The following is a 16,495-nucleotide window of genomic DNA, read 5'->3' on the forward strand; positions in this document are numbered from 1 at the left end:
AAGCATCATTAATAAACGGAATATGAAAACACAAACATATTTTCTTTATGTTATTTTATCGATAGCTTAGATTTCATTTAATGTTGTAAGGTACAGAATCAGATTTCCCCACAATCAGATTTCGGGTTCACGACTGCGCCTCCTGATCGGTAATGAGATCTCGGATTACGGGACATTGTTAAATGGCTTTTAAGTGCAATTAAAATATTTCGTGTTTTAGATTCATAGATAGAATAAATGCATATTTATTTCAAGATATACAAAACAGCATCTTTTTTTTCATTGAAATTCATTGATTTTCAATAATAAGAGTTAGGAACGGTTTTAAATTTATAAATATGTGTATACTAGCTGACCCCGCAATCGTTATTTTGCCATAAATATTATAAAGCCTCCTTAATCCTCCCCTCCTTCTAACTTAGGGCTATTAAAAATAGGTGTTAGCCGATTCTCAGACCTACCCGATATGCACACGAAATTTCATAAAAATCGGTCCACCCGTTTCGGAGGAGTATTAACTAACATTGTGACACGAGAATTTTATATATAACAATAGTAACGTAAATAGTTATATCACAATCACAATGTCTTTTGCAGTTAATCGCTACTACATTATAAATGTGAATGTAAGTTTGTTTGTTACGCTTTCATGTGAAAACTACTTAACCGATTATCATGATACTTTGTACACATATTTTTGAAGGTATAAGAAGTAACAAGGGATTCTTTTTATTACAAAAAAAAATCAATGCGAGCGAAGCCGCGGGTAAAAGCTAGTATAACATAATAACATGTAATTAAGAAAGATAACTAAGAAAAGATATTATCCCAACTCCCCCAGGAGCTCTGGTCACCCTTAATCACTCTTATTTAGCTGCATGAGGTATTGACAAACAGATCTCAAACCTAATAAATTATTAGCCATAATATTTGGTCGGTATATGAATCACAAATTTCTCCTCCTTAAGTATAGACTTCCGACTCACACAGATGGTCGCCCTGTTTTGGATCGGAACCAGTTTCGGCAGGTGCTATACTGTTGATAAATAAATCTGTACTGTGACTTCGAGGTGAGATGGTAACGCGCCTGGTAAAATCGTAAGTCTAATAGAGCTCTGTAGCAGTAAAAATAATGTTATCAGACTTTTTGACAGCTAATTTTATTCTACTATATTGACAGGAATACCTTTTACACATATAAGAAATAATAGTATAGTTATACTTATACAACGTAAGTAGACGAAAAAATATTCAAGTAAATACTTGTTATCAAAAATTACTCAAAAAGTAGTTATCAGATCTCGATCGAATTTAAATGAGATCACAAAGCGAGCATTAAATTTCGATTGAAATAAGAATCATCAAAATCGGTGCACCTAGTGAAAAGTTATGGAGTTTAATACAAGGTAGGTAGAAGAAAAAATAGTCAAGTAAATACGCATTATTAGACATCACTCGAAAGTTGTCAGATCTCGATTAAATTTAAATTGTGTGACATAACAAATACTAGTTTTTGATTAATAAATGAATCATCAAAATCGGTCCACCCTTCAAATCAAAATAGCTTTTGAAGCCTTCTTGATTAAAAAAAAAATTGATTTCGACTTTTAATGTTTACCTAAATAAGTTAAAAACAAATTTCAAAATATCTTCCATTGCGTAAGTACCTACCTGCACCTGCACTCAAATAAAAACATTAACGTTAAAATAGTTTTTATTCCAAAGAGAACCCTGAAATCAAAACAAATTACACCCACTCCATACCCGTACTTTAGCAATTTACAATCGACCCCCAGCTATCAATTGCCCTCCATTTAGTGTGTTCAGATAAAATTGCTAGCTTTACATACAGTGAACTTGTATCAACACTAAACGCATTGCACGGCTTCACCCGTTATAATTATCTCACTTAACTTATAAAAACAAAATCGCTTATGGAGATTTAAAATATATATAAAATAAGTTATACTCGTATTTGTGTTCGCTTGTAAACGAAAAAAAGTCGACTTCAATTACATCGACGTAGGTAATTGGTAGGTTCCACAACCACCTTGGAACTTAAGAAGCCGACCGATGGCGGGATAACCATCCAACTGCTGGCTTTGAAATACACAGGCCGAAGACGGGCAGCAGCGTCTTCGGTGCGACAAAGCCAGTACTGCGGTCACCAACCCGCCTGCCCAGCGTGGTGACTATGGGCAAAACACATGAGTTCACGTTATTTTTGGCGTAAACTTGTGGAGGCCTATGTCCAGTAGTGGACTGTATAGGCTGTAATGATGAGGTAATTGGTAAAAAAGTAAGTTAAATACACATTATTAGGGGTAACTTAAAAAGTACTCATCATATCTCAATCAAATTTTTGACTAGCCCGTTGGCGCAGTTTGTAGTGACCCTGCTTTCTGCTCCGAGGGTTGTGGGTTCGATTCCCACCCCGAGTCTGGGTGTAATATAAATATTTATTTATATATTTATATATGTATTATTTATAAGTATGTTTATCGAAAAAAAAAAAAAAATATGTAACTATATATACAAGTCGGCTGTTACCTATAACACAAGCATTAAGTTGCTTACTTTAGGAACAGACGACCGTGTGTGTATTGTGTAGATATTTATATAATATATATATTTAAAAAAAAAAAAAAAAAAAAAAAAATTTAAACTGCAGACTACGACAAGCACCAGCATTCGATTAAACAAGAATTATTGCAATTGGTACACCGAGTAAAAAGTTACGGCGTCTCATAAAAAGTAGAGTCGAGTTGAAAATCCCGTCTTTTCTTGAAAGTTTGAAATATTTTTTTGAAGCTATACTTCTTTTGTCGTGAGGAAAAATGAGAGTAAATTTTTAGGATACGCGCGCACACCGTCATAAAAAGTTAGCCGTGAAGTTAGTTAGTCAACGAAGAAGTAGTTAGCAACGTGAAGTTAGCTAGCCAATGATGTATAGCTTCTTACGTGCCTACATAAGTACACAACACTTTTTTTCAAAGGCAAAAAGCGGTAAACTTATGAACGAATTTAAAACAAACAGACAAACTTACACAGACTTTAAAATGTGTATTAATACCGATTCTCTTATTACATCTGGACACAAAAAAATATACGGATACGGTATTAGAATTTAGAACTGAACTTAAATGACACTTATACTTATGACGTGTAATGGTTTAATCAAGCTATCTTCGATTTCGCTTATTTACTAATGTTATATATGTGAAGGTTTGTGAGGACTTATGTTTGTGTGAATGTATGTTTGTTACTTTTTCATGCAAAAACTACTGCATCGATTTTTAAGAAACTTGGTAGTAGATAGATGGAGAAGTAGATAAAGAACACATAAGCTACCTTTTATCCCGAAATTATACTATTGAAACTGCGTGACGCAGCTAGCGAGAAATAATTCTGACACAATTTAAGTAGTTTGTGTCATAATTTTATCTTCTGTAAGAAACATCATTGAAACAGTTCTACTTGCATTACTCGGTATGTCTTTTCGATTTTATAGCAATAACGGACGGTATCAAAAACAATATTAATGTGGTTTTGGTTACCAGAGATAGAATTTTGACACAAACATCTAACAAATTGTGTCATAATCTTATTGCTGACCACAACAACTAGAGATAAATAATTGAGATCATCTGTAACTGTTACTGAAGCGTAAGTCTTAGAACGGTTATAAAACCAAATAGCATTACCGCGTTTTCTAAGGGCCAGTTTTTACTGCTTTATACCTGTTTGTGAGCTAGTGTAATTATCTTAGATTCCGTGTAATGTACTAAAGATTGCTCACCGTTTTGTCCGCGTGGAATTTAACTTTCTTGCGTATACCGTTTACAACCTTATTGTTATGTAAAGATTGGTGAATAAGGTGACCAGAGTTCCTGGGGTGAATTGGAAGAGGAGTCGGCAACGCGTTTAAAATGCTTCTAGTATTGCATGCATCCTACGGTAATCGCTTGCCATCAGGTGAGTCGTACGCTTCTTTGCCGACTTAGTTGTATTAAAAAAAGGTTTTATTGAAATCGAATCAGATACATAAATAAACATACATTCACACAGACAAGAATTATGTTGGATAATATTAGTATACATTGGTATGGATATTGTGACATGTAAAACATTGCCAAACTGGATTCCGTATAATAGCGACTATGTTACCAGACAACTTAAGCGCCAAGGTACTGGTAACCGATTTTATTTAAATCATGTTCTAACAGGTAACCAGTAGTAATAGTAAGTTTCTATATTAAGCTGAAGGAAAATCACTTATGTAGAATTTAGTTTCAACCAACAACATTATAGCGATCACGATTCAGACTATAATATCCCACTTCTGGGCATAGGCCTCTTTCGCTATGTTGAAGAAGGATCGGAGCTTAATACATCAAGCTCTTTAAAATTCGTAAACTGAATTATTTATTTATTTTTCCCCTCTCTCCATGTAGGATAAGTTTTAATTTTTGAATTCTAAGAAATTAATTACTTTCATTTATAATTGTGCTGTGTGGCTACGGTACTAAAGAATATAGGCACCCCCTCTCTACCCGTGGGTGTCGTAACAGGCGACTAAGGGATAACACAGTTCCGCTACCACCTTGGAACTTAAAAAGCCGACCGGTGGTGGAATAACCATCCAACTGCTGGCTTTGAAATACACAGGCCGAAGACGGGCAAAGCGTCTTCGGTGCAACAAAGCCAGTCCTGCGGTCACCAACCCGCCTGCCCAGCGTGTTGACTATGGGCAAAACACATGAGTTCACGTTATTTTTGGCGTAAACTTGTGGAGGTCTATGTCCAGCAGTGGACTGTATAGGCTGTAATGATGATGATGATGATGATAATTGTGTCGACAAGTAATACAACGTAAGTAGACGAAAAAAATTAACAAAAGCACTAGCCGTCATTATAATTTTCGAGGGTTCTCCTCAATTTCTCTAGGATTTCACCATCAGATCCTGGTTTCCTTATCATGATACCACTCTTGGGATATCTCCTTTCCAACAAAAAAAGAATTATCAAAATCGGTTTATAAACAACGAAGTTATACTCGAACATACATAAAAAAAAATATACATATATACGGTCTAATTGAGTAACTCCCTCCTTTTTTGAAGTCGATTAATAACACACACCGTACATAAAATCAGAATTGATAACTTGATTAAAAATAATTGTACATTTCTATATCGTATTGAACCTTTTAGTACATTTTGTAATGTACAACATGCTTTCACTACGTGTACAGTGCGTACAAGGCAGTAAGACGATGTCATTGAAATCCGACTGGATTTAACGTTTACCACTGTAGCGGGGTGTTATTCATCGTGCTGCGCATTGTCATTGAATATTTATAGTGTGTGCGGGAGATAGCGCGGCCGTGAGTGATAGCTACAATGTCCTGTTGTTATTATATATTCAGATTGAGATATTTTAATTTAGATATGAAATTATTAATGTTTTATTGTATGAATATGTAAGTATAATTTAGTAAATTATAGTTCCACGTTTACATGTCCAACTGATGATTAAGATTTAGACAATTGTTTGTATGGGTCATGCAGATTTTTGACGTGTTCTGATGTTTGTGTTGTTTTTTTTTTTTTGGATATGCTGACATTCTTATTAAAGGTTGTTGAACTGAATCAACCCATAAACGTCACTACTGAGGACAGGCTACCTCATTACCTATATCGGCTCCTACTTCACCTCACAACTTGACTCTGCTCCGATATATTCTTAATACCCGGTATTTAGGGACGTGAGGCGTTCATTTATCATGTAACAATACATAAGTACACATGATCAGTTGTGAAATTACTTACCATTCACTACTTCATCATGATATTAAAAAAACAAAAATATTAAATATAAAATGATTCCTAACAATGCTTTACATAGAACGGCATTTCAAAATGGCGGCCGGTGATTTTGAAATAGTGTGAAGGACAACAGGTAAGGGATTCTTAGAAGACATTGTTTCACACTATTAGCTACGCCACCCCATGACGTGGCGGGTCCCATTAATTGTTAAACACACTGCCTTACCTTTTGCCAGTCAATCAAAATGGCTAGGAAACAACGCGTGCTGTTCAACCACGTTTGAGAATCGTGTCCAGTAGAGTATAAAAATAGAATTTTATATCTATACTTATATTAAAAAGCTATTTAAATGTTTGTTTGTTTTTTATTAAAAGGAACAATAATTGTGTTATTAGTAACAGGCAATTGATATTACGATTATTTTTGATAAATATATAAATGATAATTTTTTTAAATATAACTAGGTCGGCGAATAAGCGTACGGCTCCCGTATTACTGTAGCTTATAGACGTCTGCAACACCAGAAGCATCGCAAGCGCGTTGCCGACCCTAAATAAGCTCTGAACAGGAACACAACACTGCTTGATAGCACTCTTATTTAGCTGTGATCTTCAAAATACATATATCGATTTATAAACACAAATATTACACTCAGACTCATAGATTAATTGATTTTATCTTTATATTGTTTATTAGAGAAATTAAGTTTAGAACTATAATGACTAAAATTTGAACGATAAAATTTCACATTGTATTGTCTCTAAAGAATGGTACAGTTTTTTAACTAAATGAACGGAAGACTGACACACATGGCTGTGACATAATCTGTGACACTTGTTTACACTCAGATACCGAGTGTATGGTGTTTGCGTGAAGTACTACAGAGTGTACAGACATATATACTTAAATAATAAGCATATTTTTTTTATCATATCTTTGTAGTTCTTTTAAATGTTTAACATGTGTACATAACACAGTAATGTATTACTCATATAGGAAATGAATCCTTGTTGAAGTAAAAATTTCTTTACGCACACTTGGGAAGTAAGCTGGTGAAGGCGTGACGAACGCGAACGGAAGTTGAGAGGTAGATATAAGTAAGTGAAGATAGAAAGAGAAAGAGTTATGTTTCGTAAGTTTTACTTCAATCGTGTGGTCTAAAGCACACTCGTTTTTTGATATAATATCAATTAATATATATATATACAGATATTAAATATACAAACATTATTAACAAATATAGCAGAGTAAGAATTGAACACAAAAAAGTTTAAAAGGAGAAGAAACAATATCAAAATAAGAAAATTTCATTATTCAAGTCGTTTTCAAAAGCACTTTCTAATCGTTATTTTTCGCTTCAGCCTGTAATATCCCACTACTGGGCATAGGCCTCTTTCCCCATGTAGGAGAAGGATCAGAGCTTAATCCACCACGCTGCTCCAATGCGGGTTTGCACATATATTCCCTACTATGAGTAACGATCGCTATCAGTTGTACATGATAACAACCGGAACCGACGGCTTAACATGCTCTCCGAGGCACGGTGGGGAGACCCACAAGGACTGCACAAACACCCAGAGCACGGCAAACCTGTATGGCCAATACAAGTGCTTGTCATGTGCGGGGATCGAACCCGCAACCGCTAGCGCAACAGGTACAATCCATGGCTGTAACCGTTGCGCCAACGCGGCGTCAATCGTTATTTTAGTAATTATAATTGCATTAGTACGACAATGTATCAGTTTTATTTTCAAATCAAATATATTAAAATATGTATTTTTTATCTTTTTATTAAATTTAGCGACTATTGCCTCACACAGATACGGCTCGTGCCATTGTAATTATTACAATTAATATTAACTACACGTACAAAAAGAAAGTGTGTGTGTGTGTGTGTGTGTGTGTGCGCGCGCCTGTGTGTGTGTGTGTGTGTGTGTGTGTGTGTGTGTGTGTGTGCGCGCGCGCCTGTGTGTGTGTGTGTGTGTGCGTGTGTGTGCATGTGTGTAATTCACACATGATAGAAGTGAAACTTCTAAATATTCATAGCAAGGTAGGCCGTTGCGATTTGTTCTATCGACGATGATCAGTCTTGTGAAGAAGGTCACAAGCGCCATGCAAAACGCGTCGCTTCCACGGTTTAAGCAGTAATATATTCTATCTCATTCTCTCCTATACATTTGTGATAGATTTTGTTAACGTGACACATTTTCATTTCATCGAGTTTTAAATCACAACGATTTAAAATTTCACTTCAAAAAACAAAACCTTAATTATCAATAGCAAATTTTATGAAAATGAAAATCCATTCTAGCTGATTTTAATACGAGGTTTTAAAAATTTGTATCAAAAATGTAAATTTATTTTAAAGTATAATTTCTAACCTTTGTGACGTAAAATGTAGAATAATTTATCATACCTCGTATCGCACTAATTGCGCTGATAACTCTTACAAATTAAGATTGTTATCTGTAATTAATTTACACTCCACTCTCTGTCTTAAGATCTTTGTAACGATATATTAGTGACTAATGAATAAAGCAAGCCATTCAAGTGACTTAATGAAAAAACTTTGAGTAAATGGCACAGAATTATCCTCAAGACTTTTTGTAGATATTGAAGAACCCATTAGTCAGTGAAAGATGTTAATTTTAAACAAAATACTACACATTAAGACAGAACAATAAAGCAGTACAATCTTTCAGAAAATCGAATTGAAGTACCAGATGTTGTGGTAGCAGTTTGTATAGCATTGGTCATTCATTTAGTTTCTTGACAGATGGAATAGCACAGACGATTTTGCCCATTAAGTAGAAAAGAAACCAAATACAGTCAATTTAAAATGTCAATATAAAATAAATGACACGTCAACAATACTTACGCTCGTCAAGCTTATGTCACGACAATAGATTCTGTCGTATAAGTTTGAACCCGCTCATGCGACCGTCGAGGCGTGAATGATCCCCTTAGATTGTAATAACATTTTTTTTACAATACAATTTATTTTTATCTTGTTACCACGTTGTATACATTAATTACCTTTAAGTGGTGTTTATGAACTTTTAACAGCTGTCACATAAAAATATATATTTATTAGATAATCGATAACGTTGAATTGAATTTACGACTGAGTAGTTACGCGTTACTTTTAAAGTATTTAAGTATATTTTATACTAATATTATAAAGCTGAAGAGTTTGTTTGTTTGATTGCGCTAATCTCAGCAACTACTGGTCCGATTTGAAAAATTCTTTCAGTGTTAGATTGCCCATTTATCGACGAAGGCTATAAGCTATGTATCATCACACTAAGACCAATAGGAGCGGTGCACTAATGAAGAATGTTTCGAAATGGGTTTTTTTCTTTTGAAAGCTTCCGGTGCGTACCCTGCGTAAACAGTAAAAGTTTTGCAAAAATCATGTATGACAGAATTGTTCCTATTCCACGCGGACGAAGTCGCAGGCAAAAGCTTGTAATCTATATAAGTTTAGTTAAGTAAGTGGGATATACATACGACTCTTTCTTTTTCTTCTCTAAAAAAGACTTGGGTTTATAAAATGTTATATAGGTTTTATTATACGGTCGTTTTTTATAAAATACATTCGCTACGCAAACTATAGGATTAATATAAAATTCATTTTAAGTATAGTAATTTTTTTTATACAACTATGTCGGCAAACAAGCATATGGCACACCTGATGCTAAGCGATTACCGTAGTTTACAGTCGCCTGCAACACCAGAAGTATCGCAAGCGCGTTGCTGACCTTAATTTTTTAAAACCCGATTATTCGAAAAACAAAAATGAATAAACAGTTGGCTGTTACACAAGAATTTACTTACCATAGGAACAGACGACAGTGTGTGTATGTTATATATTTATTTATTATCTATGTACGTTCAACAAAGTTAACTCAGCATAGAATTACTCGCTGAGGTATAGCTCACCTCATCATTGATCAATGAACTGCTAAAATTAGGGTGTGAATAAATAGTACTAGATGTAAGGAAAGGGCGGTGTCGCTGACTACAGATTTAGACCAGCGAACTAAATATACATTACGTTATAACTCAAAACATATTGCAACGAAAAATGAATCTAATTGCGTAAATCATAAAGCATAAAATGCTTGTTCTTTGCGTTGTGTATACGTTTTTTTGTTGTGGTCAAGTCGATTGAGTCACCGGTCGCTTACCCTCGCGAAGTCAGAAAATAAATTTTAAAGTGCAATCAATTATTGTTTGCATAGAACGAGAATTCCTATGGAACAATGTGAATGGTACTTGATCGGGTAAATCGAATACAGATTTTTTTTTTATTTACATGAATAGGGTCTTTATTGGCGTTAAGTATGGAAACTATACCGACTTCCAAAGAAGGAGGTTCTCAAATCGATAGTATGTTTTATGTATATTACCTCGGAACTCTTGACTGGGTTGACCGATTTTTGTTTTAATCGAAAGGTGGTGCTTGTCATGTGGTCCCATTTAAATTTAGTTGAGATCTGACAAGTACTTTTCGAGTTATATCTAATAATGCGTATTTACTTGACTTTTTTGTCGACCTACGTTATATTATACCGTATAACTTTTTACTGGGTGTTACGATTTTGATGATTCTTATTAAAATCAAAAGCTGATGCTTGTGATGTAATCTCACTTAAATTTAATCGAAATCTTATGACTACTTTTTGAGTAATATTTGATAACGCGTATTTGCTTGAGTATTTTCTCGTGTACCTACGTTGTATTACTTGTAACTGAAGGTTTTTTTTTTCGTTTGCGAGTGAACACATTATGTTCCGATGTATTAATTTACGACGATATGGCTGTCAGTATTTAGAAAATGTTGACAATAGAAAACAAAAAAAAGGATATAAAATGAACTAAAATAACAACAACAAAAAAAAAAAAAAACTTCTTTTCAATAAAAAAGTGTGTTGATTTTGCTGTTTTTATGTATCAAATGAATTCATCAGTTTTCATGTACTTACTTTTTAATGTGACTATACACCGTCTTTTAACATCACAACACATTTTTAAGAATATTTTTATTATATACTAGCTTTAACCCGCGACTTCGCTCGAATTGAATTTTTTCATATAAAAAGTATCCTATGTTACTTGTAATACCTCCAAGAATATGTATACAAAGTTTCATAATGATCGGTTGAGTAGTTTTCGCGTGAAAGCGTAACAAACAAACTTACATTCACATCTATAATATTAGTAGGGATCGTCGTAATTTTATACTCATAGTTTTTGACAAAAAATTCTCATATAAATGATGTCAGTTTGAAGTAACAGTATTGTGAACCTGATACATTAAAATAAAAGTAACATGGTTGTTTTTTTTACTCAATATTCAATCGACTTCCCGTCATCACGTTGTCATTAAATACAGCTTAAAGTTATTACTGAATAAGTCCAAAGAAGCTTAATAACAGCTTGATTTATTTGTAATATTCTGACGGAATGATGCCGACCTGGTTACAACAATGGTTGAAGATCAAGTGGTCTCAAGTTGTCTCAAGAAGTTGCGTTGAGCATGTAAGAAATATTTTATTATTATAGGTCATAACAGTCAGATGGACAAATGGTCTTGTATCGAAGTTCTCTTCTGATATAAATTTAAATTAATCTATATATTAATGCAGCAAAAACTTTGTAGGTACCTCTTTTTACGAAACTTTTTACGACGGAAGAATATAAAATTTCACACACTTATAGTTTATATAGAGAAGGAGTGCAGAATTGTGATACTTTTCTTTAATTATGCATAAAATAAATAAAATAAATCATAAAAAATAAATTAAAAGAAACACTACACACACACGAATTTGACACACACACGCATATATACTTTTTTGTTAATTATTATAGTCTTTGACAACAGAAACTTATTAATATTCAAAATTATAATTCAAACTAATAATGGTTGAATTTCGACCACGGTGACCACTAGTAACAATAAACACAACGTACGTTGTTGTTGAAAATGTTGTTCGTGATGAATCAACAAAGTGTCGGCGCTTACACACCGGCGGTTCGATTCCAGCTTGGAGTATTTACAAGTATTTCTTTCCGGTTCCGGATTTTTGTCCTTGTGGGGTGTCTCGGAGAGCACGTTAAGCCGTCGATCCCGGTTGTTATCATGTACATCTGGTAGGTATTGTTACTCATAGTAGGGAATATATCCGCCAACCCGCATTGGAGCGGCGTGGTGGAATGTTACAGACTGAATCGTAAGTCTATAAATAACTTATTTAATTATAAATAATTGCATTCATCAATGTCAACTTTATAATCGGATAGAAGATGAACTAAAATTTCTAGTAGAAATATTATCATAATATTGAATGGGACATTTTTTGTCCTCCATTGTGGTATTCTGTAAATATTCATAGATTTGAGTTAATCCTTTTGGGTGAACGGTACATTGTGTTCTTACTTCCGGTTTTTGTTCATGTGAGATTATTCGAAATCATGTTTAGTATTCCTTTTTAACCGACTTCAAAAAAGGATGAGATTACTCCATTCGACCGTATATATATGTTCGGGGATAACTTCGTCGTTTATGAACCGATTTTGATAATTCTTTTTTTTTTGGAAAAGAGATATCCTAACGTTGGTACCATGATAAGAAAACCAGGATTTGCTGTTGGAATCATAGATAAACCAAGGGGAACCTTCGAAAATCGTAGTGACGACTAGTGCGTTTGTTAATTTTTTTCGTCTTCTTACGTTGTTAGTACTTGTCGATGTAATTAAAGTCGGTTTTTTTTTCGTTTGCTAGCAAACACAGTTATATAGTGTCCAGTTATTTTATCGAGGTAGGGCACAGCAGGAGCCCGTCTGGGGAAGTAGCTCAATCTTACCAGAAGATCACAGCTAAGTAACATTGCTGTCAAGTAGTGATGTTTTGCTGTGGCGAATAAGGTGGCCAGAGCTCACGGGGAGGGTCAGGTGTAGAATCGGCAACATGCTTGCGATGTTTCTGGTGTTGCAAGCGTCTATAGCTACGGTAACCGCTTACCATCGTGTGAGTCGTGCGCTTGTTTGCATACCTACTACAGTCGTATAATATATTATTAACTGCTGTATCTGGCAAACTTCATAACAATTCATTTTGTTTTTCGGAAATATATCCATTTACTAGCTATGTTTCCCATATATATTATTTATATATATGTAGGCCACACTTATAACTTACGGGCTTAAAAAATAGTTTACGACTGTTTTTCAGACCTACCAAATATGCACAATTTTTTTATAAGAATCGGTCAAGCAATTTCGGAGGAATTTGGCCCCTAACACTGACACGAAAATTTTATATATAAGACTAGCTATGCCCGCGACTTCGTTCGTGTGGAATTAAACAAAATATTGATCGTTCAGTTCGCAGAGTTATAAAAGAAATTAAAATAAAAGTAGCCTAAGTTACTCCTTATTACATCAACTATCAGCCAGTGAAAGTCCCATCAAAATCGGTCCAGCCCTTTCAGAGATTAGCCGGAACAAACAGATAGACAGACAGACAAAAATGATTAGAAATTAAATTTATAGTATACATAATTAAAAACAGTTATTTTAATATTACAAACAGACACTCCAACTTTATTTACTTGTATAGATAGGTATTTATAAATCTCCATACAACATGATATATTATTGTGTATATAGATCCCCATTACAAAATTTACTGCAAAAATCCATGTGATCCACATTATATACTATAACTATTACTCGCCATACTTGTCATCAATCAACCTTGCCATTATTGAGAATTCATCAATTTAGTTTTTGCACAGTGATCAAACCGATAATTTTCTGATACTTTGGAACTCAATTACATAATAACGTTTGAAGTGATGGCTAGACGCCGTAAACAGGGTATGAGAGCCAATGGTCTTATCCAGAGTGATGCAAAAGATTGCGCAACGTGGAAGAGTGCTAAGAAGAAGGCAGACTTGGCAATAAAATTTTTATTCAGTTTTACTAAGGGCATATTTGTTGCTGATCAAGTATATGCAAATGGTTTTCCCAACAATGCGTGGGAGAAGTTAGACGGTCTGTCCCAGTTGTTATCATAAACGCTTGACAGAGATCGTTACTTATATTGGTAGAATTATTTGCCAATCTGCAGTAGAACAGTGACCTATGTATATGGAGAAAGGACCTTTAGCTGAAGTAGGGCACAGTAGGATATATCCCGCTCAAAATCTGGACCAGCCCGACTGGGCAAGTACCTCGACCTTACAGAAGATCACAGCTAAAAACCATTGCTTTCAAGCAATGTTCTGTTTCTATGGCGAGTAAGGGATCAGAGCTCCTAGGGAAGATTGGGGTTGCTTGTGATGCTTCTGGTGCAGACGTCTATAAGCTATGGTAATCGCTTACCAACAGGTAAGCCGTACGGTTTTTTGTCGACTAAGTTATATAAAATATTAAAAAAAAAACCCTGCTATGGAAAATTCGCAGGCTAATACAGTTCAGTTTAGTATAACATGAGCAGCGATAATGACATATTTGCATATTTATAGATTTTTAATGAATTTAAACTGTATGTGTTAAATAACTAATACCAAACCACAGTAAGCCTTATTGATTAAGATGATTAAAGTTTAACCTTTCTTCAAAAGAAAAGGTCTTTGCCCATGAGCTGGTCGTTATCAGTGTCAGAAAATATTAAAGTGATGATTGATGTGCTCAAGCAATCGTTTGGTATTACCATTCCCACCTGTCCGCACTTAAATCTGCAACAAACAAAACCAAATTGGACGATATTTGTCAATCTGTCTCAAAACATGTTAACGATGAAATAATCATAGACAATAAATAATCTGTAATGGCGCTCTGCGTAGGGCTCGTTAGGGTTCCTATTTGCATGTATCTTGGCCGGTAATATCTGTAATATATGCAGTATTACATAGGTAATATTGGTTATATCTTCGTGACCGCGTTATCGGTCGGAGCGGGAAGTGGGTAGTAAAATTTTGTAACTATCCTGTTACCCAAGAGTCGGTAATGTCAATGATGTCTTGCATGTACATTAATGGTTCGTAGCACATGCATTATAATTGCATGTTTATAGTTGTTTGTGTAAACGTTTTATTATGTTTGTAATGTTACAAGTCTGTTTATTGACGTGTGTGTGTCAAGAAGTTGAAATGAGGTTTTGTATATTATTATTTTTTATTTAAAATTTATTGAAAACTAGCTGTGTCCGTAGCTTCATTCGCTTGGAATTGAACAAAAAAGTTATATTTCAGTTCGTAGAGTTATAAAATAAATACAATTCTAAAATAAAAGTAGCCTAAGTTACTCCTTACTACATCAGCTATCTGCCAGTGAAACTCCCGTCAAAATTGATCCAGCCGTTTCAGAAATTAGCCGGAACAAACAAACAGACAGACAGACAGTCTAATCAACAAGCAGATATTCCAATTTTATTTATTTATATATATGTGTAGATGTTAGATTTTTAAACAAAACTGTTATCATTACTGAAATATAATATTTACAAAGTATCTACCTATATATCAAAACTTTATATCCCTTTTTACGAAAATTGCGTGGACGCAGGAGTATGAAATTTCGCACACTTATAGTTTATATAGTGAAGAAATAGGCCTCCACAATTTCGAGCCAAAATTGGAATGAACTCATGTGTTTTGCCCTTAGTCACCACGCTGGGCAGGCGGGTTGGTGACCGAATGGCTGGCTTTGTCGCACCGAAAGTGCTGCTGCCCGTCTTCGGCCTGTGTATTTCAAAGCCAGCAGTTGGATGGTTATCCCGCCATCGGTCGGCTTTTAACTTCCAAGGTGGAAGTGGAACTGTGTTATCCCTTAGTCGCCTCTTACGACACCCACGGGAAGAGAGGAGGTGGTTATATTCTTACTGCCGTAACCACACAGCGATAAAAAATAAATTTGATCAATAAAAAAAAAATCCACACATTCCATACCATATATTTGACACACACACGCATATATACTCTTTTGTTTATTGTTATGTCTGTGGTTAAATTATGGTCGAATTTCGATCACTCGGCGACCACTAGTTAACATAAAAACTTAATAAATTTTAGTTATTAACAAAATCAATCATTTATGGAGTTCGTTTGGTCAGAATACTTTACATACAAAATACTCCATTGCGTAATATTCTTTATTTGGTAATGTCGGAATCGGTATTAAGGTAACAGTGGGCAAGACAATAACTTATGCGCCTTGTCTCGTAGAGTAATGGTTATCTTTTAAAATATTAAATGCTAAAGATGAACGTTTGTTTGTGATATAGTGAATTTAGGACACTAGTCTATACTATCCATATATGACGAACGTTTTAAGTAACCCAATCGCTATGTTAGGTATTTTATCGTGTATTTAATCTTTATTGTATACCACAATATGAAAATACAAAATAATAATAATACAGACAACTTAAGGATGTGTAGTACAAGAGGCGGTCTTATGGCTAGTAAGCCATTTCTTCCAGACAACCTGAAATAGGATTGAGTATTATTTACGAGTATTTGAAGATCGGGTAGGTGGTGCAGTTATATTATAATAAACTTACATACAAATATCTACACATTAATACTTACAAGCAATACATATATACATTAGAATAATTTAATAAAATATTATAAACTAATATATATAACAA

The 16,495-nt window shown here is 34.3% G+C and overlaps 1 protein-coding gene across 1 annotated transcript in view; it reads left to right on the plus strand.

Moving 5' to 3' along the window:
• The first annotated feature begins 13,694 nt into the window (after positions 1 to 13,694).
• LOC123669685 (laminin subunit alpha-1) overlaps positions 13,695 to 16,495 on the plus strand; it is a 208,187-nt gene continuing 205,386 nt past the window's right edge. The window contains 1 exon segment of the mRNA XM_045603275.1: positions 13,695 to 13,893. Coding sequence (XP_045459231.1) covers positions 13,695 to 13,893 — 199 coding nt within the window.

This window comes from Melitaea cinxia, chromosome 3 (assembly GCF_905220565.1).
Source record: "Melitaea cinxia chromosome 3, ilMelCinx1.1, whole genome shotgun sequence".
Lineage (NCBI taxonomy): Eukaryota > Metazoa > Arthropoda > Insecta > Lepidoptera > Nymphalidae > Melitaea > Melitaea cinxia.